General features: G+C 35.4%; 1 protein-coding gene across 1 annotated transcript in view; it reads left to right on the forward strand.

The window, feature by feature from the left end:
* The first annotated feature begins 372 nt into the window (after positions 1-372).
* LOC118439575 (uncharacterized) overlaps positions 373-6,861 on the forward strand; it is a 47,719-nt gene continuing 41,230 nt past the window's right edge. The window contains exon 1 of the mRNA XM_035861284.2: positions 373-2,305. Coding sequence (XP_035717177.1) covers positions 1,324-2,305 — 982 coding nt within the window. The 5' untranslated portion in view covers positions 373-1,323. The remainder of the gene's footprint in view (positions 2,306-6,861) is intronic.

Below are 6,861 nucleotides of genomic sequence, written 5' to 3' on the forward strand. Positions count from 1 at the left end.
ACGATGGGGCGTGATCAATCGTAAAAGGGGGGCGGGATAAGAGGCATGCGCTTTAAATCTCGACACGCCCATTAACATAAATGAGATTGGCGAGAGAGTAACACTGGAGGATAGTCTCCAATCCTGTCTGGTTGGTACGTCACCAATAATACTCTGGTACCCGTGAACGGTACATCTTCAACTGGTTGATCGTTATTAGACCACGCCTATTAGGAGTGGGGATAACCACAGGTTAGTCGTACGGGAGACTCTCTAGTTGGTTGAACCGGTTGGTACTGACGGTGGTGGTGGTACTGGTGGGGAGGCGGATTTCAGAAACGGTGAATGCGGAGTGACAGAGAGAAGGGTAGAGGAGCAACGAAAGAGAGACGCCGAAATCAAGCGAGTTGCCCCTCAGTTGCCACGGCGGGAGCCCAGGCCATACTCTCAGTCCCGCTGTGAGCGTAGAAAGGAACGTTACGGACACTTTACCTTATCCGTTCGTTCGTTCGTTCGTTCGTTCGTTCATTCGTTCGTTCGTTCATACGTTCGTTCGTTCGTTCGTTCGGTATATTTTTCATGGTTTCATTTCATACATCAGGATACGAGTGTGTTCATTACGCGTTGTCCTCGTTGGATATTTTTCTTTAATCAAGCACATTAACAAATTATAGTGGACTCCAGTGAGAACCAATACGGTCGGTACGGTCGTGTATAACTTAATAAATTTGTTGTGCTTGTGAGAAAATAAAAGAGGAAGAAAAAGGAAGAAAAGAAAAAAAGAAAAAAGAAGGAAGAAAAAAAAAAGAAAGAAGAAGAAGAAGAAAAAGAAGAAGAATTAGCTCAAAGGACAAATATATTTGTATTGTGTAAAGTGAATATTTGATAGGACGGATTTCTTTTGGGGAGAAAAAAAGAAGAATAACATGGAAGACTATCTATTTACATTTAGATACGAACGAACGAACAGAAAATTATTTGATAGAAGTGTTTAAATTTTATGATTTTCTCTTGGAAGATTCGAATAAAGTAAAATTTGATAAAGGAACGCGTATACGCACGGAGGCGCGCGCGAGCGCGCGCGTGTGCACACGCATGCATGCACACATAAACAAATATATACACTTATGTCGGTTTTTAATAATAGATTTTACCTTTGTAGATTTTGATTGAATCAAATAAATAATAAGAATAGGCTCGATTAGAAAATATAAGCGGACATGATAAGCCGGCGGATCAGACGATAGTCCCTTTCTCTCTACATATATAATCTATATATATATATATATATATATATATATATATATATATCGGATAGCGAAAGTTCTCCGTTTAAGTATCACGATGATGAACGCCTTTCTCGATGGCGTCTCCTCGCATCCTCATCACCTGGCAAACCTGGGGATAAAGTTGTCACCGAGCGGAGGCGGTGGTAGCGGTGGTGGTGCCGGTTCGACGGCGGACGGTGGTCCCGGTGGTGTCCAACCGACGGCCGGCGAAGCACCGTCCCAACAACACCATCATTTCCATCCCCAGGGTTATCCACCCCATCATCCCCATCCGGCGTCCCACATGGCGCCTCATATGGGACATCATATGAGCCATCATCCGGGATACGCGGCTCGTGACTTTTTATTACGCCGAGAACATGAGTTCAATGCAACCGCGAATCCAACTACTCCGGAAAGTGGTTTGGGTTTGTTCACGCCGTTACATCACGATGGAACTGCCGCGGCAACTATGCAACAATTTCCTCATCACCCGGCACAGCATCCGTTAGCAGCCAGCCATTATCCTGGACATTATCCACAGGATTCTAGGCTACCACCTCATCATCAGTACTTAGGTGCACCACATTTGACACCGGCGTCTATACATCATCAACAACATCCTGGAGTTAGTCATCCTAGTCACCATCCTCATGGTGCATTTTTAAGGTACATGAGGAGCAACGGTACAGGTACCGGGAGTGGTCCAAATACTGGGGTCGTACAAAACGGTGGACAGAGACAAGAGATGTCTTGTATGTGGGTCGACCAGGATGCACCAGGACCAGGAAGAAAACTTTGCGGTAAATTATTCAACTCGTTACACGACATCGTAACGCATCTTACTGTCGAACACGTGGGAGGACCCGAGTGCACGACTCACGCCTGTTTCTGGCAAGGCTGTTCACGAAACGGTAGGGCATTCAAGGCAAAGTACAAGCTTGTCAATCACATAAGAGTACACACCGGTGAAAAACCATTTCCATGCCCTTTCCCTGGATGCGGAAAGGTATTTGCCAGATCGGAAAATCTCAAGATACACAAGAGGACCCATACAGGTCAGTGGTTATTCATTTTTCACATTTTATTTAAATTCTATATCTAAGTCAAAATGCTTTAACCTCATTCATAAAGAAATTTTATCTTACGTTTACGAATAAATCATGTAGGGACGAAAGAAAAAAAAATTTGTTCTTCTACAATTTCCTACTATTACTATTACTATTACTACTACTACTACTACTACTACTACTATTATTATTATTACTACTACTAGATAGTACTACTAGTATTACAACTATTTCTCTTCTCTTCTCTCTTTAATATCTTTTACCAGGTCTAACAGAGAACGCCTTAGGCGCCTCAGGCTCGTTTCAATGTAATCAAGTAGGTCTTTACGATGACAAGAATTTTTTTCAAGCGCAATTAAGAAATTACCAGGCTATATATTCTAACGTTTTATGCCCAAGAATCCTGAACATTGTATTTACATATTTATATACGAGACGAGGCAAAACCTATATTCTTATTGGTCGCTCCGCCGACGGCTAGACGCCAGAGAAAGAGAAAGAAAGAGAAAGAAAAAGAGAAAGAGAGAAAGATTTTGGAATGAGAGAAGAAACCGGCTGGTGATCTTCTTTCTCTCTCGTTCTCTGGAAAATTCCTTTCTGGAAAGTTACTATTAATTAATTCTCTTTTCTCTTTCTTTTTTCTTAAAGCATCCTTTCTCTCTCTCTCTCTCTCTCTCTCTCTCTCTCTCTCTCTCTCTCTCTCTCTCTCTCTCTCTCTCTTTCTTTCTATCTTCGTTTTCTTTATTTTCATCGACGTCAACAAAATTAAATCACGATTATCGATTCCAACGTGCAATGAAAAATTACGTTAGAGATAGATAAAAAAAATTGCAATTCGATTTTATTTCTGATAATAAAATTCAAAGTTTCGCGAGGATTTTTTTCCTTTTCTTTCGTTTTTTTTTTCTTTTTTCTTTTTTTGTTGTTTCTTTCAATTTTTTGTTAAATAACTCGTAAAAGAATGAGTATTAAAAAATGATTTGAAAATCGTTCGATATTCAGGATCCATGGTGTAGATATATCGCGTGGATAGATGAGATTAAATTTCGTTTGTCATTTATAACAAACGCCTTCTTCAACCCTCGAACTCCCTCGTTCAGCTTGATTCGCTCACCCCGTCGCTAACTCTCAGGGACAATACGACACATATACATATATATATATATATATATATATATATATATATACATGTGGGTATATATCCCTAGGTATGATGAGAGTCGCCATGTTTTGCTCATCCCCCTTTTCTTTTTTCTTTTTTTTTTTTTTTCAAAAAGTACCCCTCAACCAACCGAAAAACTCCAACACTCCGTGATACGCCTCGAGGTTCTCTCTATTAATTTTCATCGATGAAAGATGCCCGCCGTCGAAAGAGAGAGAGAGAGAGAGAGAGAGAGAGAGAGAGAGAGTTTCTTTACGACGAAAAGCTTCTTTCTCCTCTTTCATTGTTCGCGATTAATCACGCTGTAGGTGTTATACTCGAGACGAAGGGAATAAAAAAGGAAAAAGGAAAAAGAAAAAGAAAAGAAAGCAAAATGGAAAGAAGAAACACGTGAAAGAGACAATTTTCTCTTTCATTGTTTCCCTCCCCATTCCCTTTTTCTATTTTTCTTTTCTTTTTCTTTTTAATATTTTTTCTCTTTTCTTTTTTCTTTTTTCTTTTTTTTTGCTTCTTTTCCTTCTTTACTTTTAAATACGAATATCGCGGATATTCGTTGTTCATAATGGCGCCTTTCTCTCTCTCTCTCTCTCTCTCTCTCTTTTATTCTTTTTTTTTTTTGTTTTTTATCATAATCTTTATTTCGTCATTATTGAGAGATTAATAATTTCGTGCGATAAAAAGTTGATTCACTTTAAGGCTATTTAATGTTATTTAAAATTAACATAAATTTGACGTTCATTCATCGTACCGATTCAATATTAGACGTAGATATTATGTATACATTTATTATATCTTCTTATATTATATTATATTATATTATATTAGATATTCCAATTGACATTTTATTGGATATGCAATATCGTAATATAAACGTATTACGTAGATATAAATATATTACATTGTTTATACATGAAATGTGTATTTTAAAAAGAAAAAAAAAGGATTTAAATTATTAATACCAGAGTAATTTAATTTCTCGGGTATTGATAAGTTTCATTAAAATATAACATTTCGCTGATATTTAAAATGTCAAAGAAATGATTTATTTGACAATTTCTTTAATTTTTATTGACATCAATATTGTTATCGGTTCTTAACGCGTTTCAATTAGGTATAAAAGACTCACCCTTTCTCTCTCTCTCTCTCTCTCTCTCTCTCTCTCTCTCTCTCTCTCTCTCTCTCTCTTGGGTCGAAATTGATGTGAAGGAATAAATACCTCTCAAAGCCCTCTCGCGAGAAGTTCAAATGGACATTTTTTGAAATAAAAAAAAAAAAAAGAAAAAAAAAAAGAGAGAAAAAAATAAACAAAAACAGAGAAAAAAAGAAAAGCACTTCTCGCGGTACGCACGATTTCACGCTTTGTTTTCTTCTATTCTTGGTCTATAGGTACATACATACATATATATATATATATATATGCATGCGCGCTCTCAAATCCCCCTTTTTTCTTTTTTTTTTTTCTTTTTCTTTTTTCTTTTTTCTTCCATTGTCCTTTCTCGCCGCGACGCAAAGCTCGATCTCGCCTCTGTTTTCATTGTCCTTTCGCGAAGCTGACGGACAAATATTTTGGCTGCTTGGTTGCAAAATATTTTCATCGCCATACGACACATATATGCAGCCAATCATACTGATGAGAATTTAAAAAAAAAAGAAAAATATATATATATATATATACATGCTTTTGTATATACATTATGAGTAACAAATGATATTAGCTTTGTAATTGAAATATGAGAGGGGAAATATGTCATCGGAAATAATAGAAGGAAGAGAAAACATTTTTCATCAAATTTGTCCTCTTCATCAAATTTGTCTTCTAATCGCAAGCTTATCCCTTATAAAAAAAAAAAAAAAGAAAAAAAAAGAAAGAGACAGAAAAAAAAACAGAAAGAAACAAAAAATGTATTTATGTTCCTAACGAGCTCAATATAAGAGAAAAAAAAAGAAAAAAAAAAAGAAAAAAGAAAATAATTAGTTATAATACCTAATCAAAATTATTTTCACCGATTATTCGTCGTCTTTATATTTCTCTCATTAAATGCTTAAAAATGTAAAGAAAAAAAAAAAAAAAAGGAGAAGAAAAAAAAAAAGAAAAAGTGCCTATCTACGTACGTGTTATCCGATTGGTGAAATAATCAAAAAAAAAAAAGAAAAGAAAAGTAAAGAAAAATTAAGAAAAATTAAGATCGCGTATTAAATTAATACTACGCGACTTTTCGCTATCAATTTTTTTTCATTATCAATCTTTTGTTACGTATTTTTTAAGACAAGCGTAGAAATAGAAAGAAAGAGAGAGAGAGAGAAAGAAATATGTCTATATTTTCTTAGCATTATTCCAGTCACGTAATTGAAAAGGAAAAAGGAAAATAGGAAAATAGAAAATTAAAATTACTTAGAAAAATTATTCTCATCAATATTTCTCTCTCTCTTTCTCTCTCTCTCTTTCTTTCTCTTTATCTTTTTCCATCCTTCTCTTATAAATTTTTTAAGCTAAGAGTATAGAGAGAAAGAGAAAATAAAAGACAGAGAGAGAAAGAGAGAGAGAGAGAGAGAGAGAGAGAAATGGAAATAAAAGAAGGGGGTTGTTTCTTATTAAGCTGCAGATGCAAGTTCGTTTCGAGCGGTGTTAGCCATTAGCCTAAATTGATATGCATCATAAAGCGATGCTACTGCACCCTCTCCCTCCCCCCTCTCTCTCTCTCTCTCATTACAAAAAAAAGTAGAGAGAGAGAGAGAGAGAGAAAGGGAGATATATATATATAATGGAAGGAAAAAGGAAACGACAGAGAATATCTATCGCTTGTGCAACGAATAAGAAGACGATTGGTCCGATCGACAATGGATTCCCCCTGGCTTGTACGCGATTGGTCAGGATTTTCGGAGGGGGTTAGGTGACGAAGAATAAGGGGATGATACGGGATGAGTAGACGAGGGTCGAACGACGAAAACGAAATAAGCGTTAAGTAGGGGGTGAATGTGTTGAGACCGAGATCAGAGGGTTGAACGAAAGTTCGAGTTTGCTGGATGCATAAATGGCTACTTAAAATCATTCCTTCGAGCGAATACTCGACCATAAATCCTTTCATTTTATTATCAATTGATTAATGTTTCAGTGTATATATATATATATATATATATATATTTCTGGTATGATAATAATGTGTTAATTATTATATTCATAGTAAAACAAATAACATGTAATATAATAAGTGTTGAACACTATAATACTCCCAATATCTCCATATAATAATAATAATAAAATAACAATAATAATAATAATAATAATAATAATAATAATAATAATAATAATAATAATAATAATAATAATAATAATAATAATAATAATAATAATAATAATAATAACAAAATTAATAATTGATAA

Source organism: Vespa mandarinia, chromosome 2 (genome assembly GCF_050613455.1).
Source record: "Vespa mandarinia isolate Hongniang chromosome 2, ASM5061345v1, whole genome shotgun sequence".
NCBI lineage: Eukaryota > Metazoa > Arthropoda > Insecta > Hymenoptera > Vespidae > Vespa > Vespa mandarinia.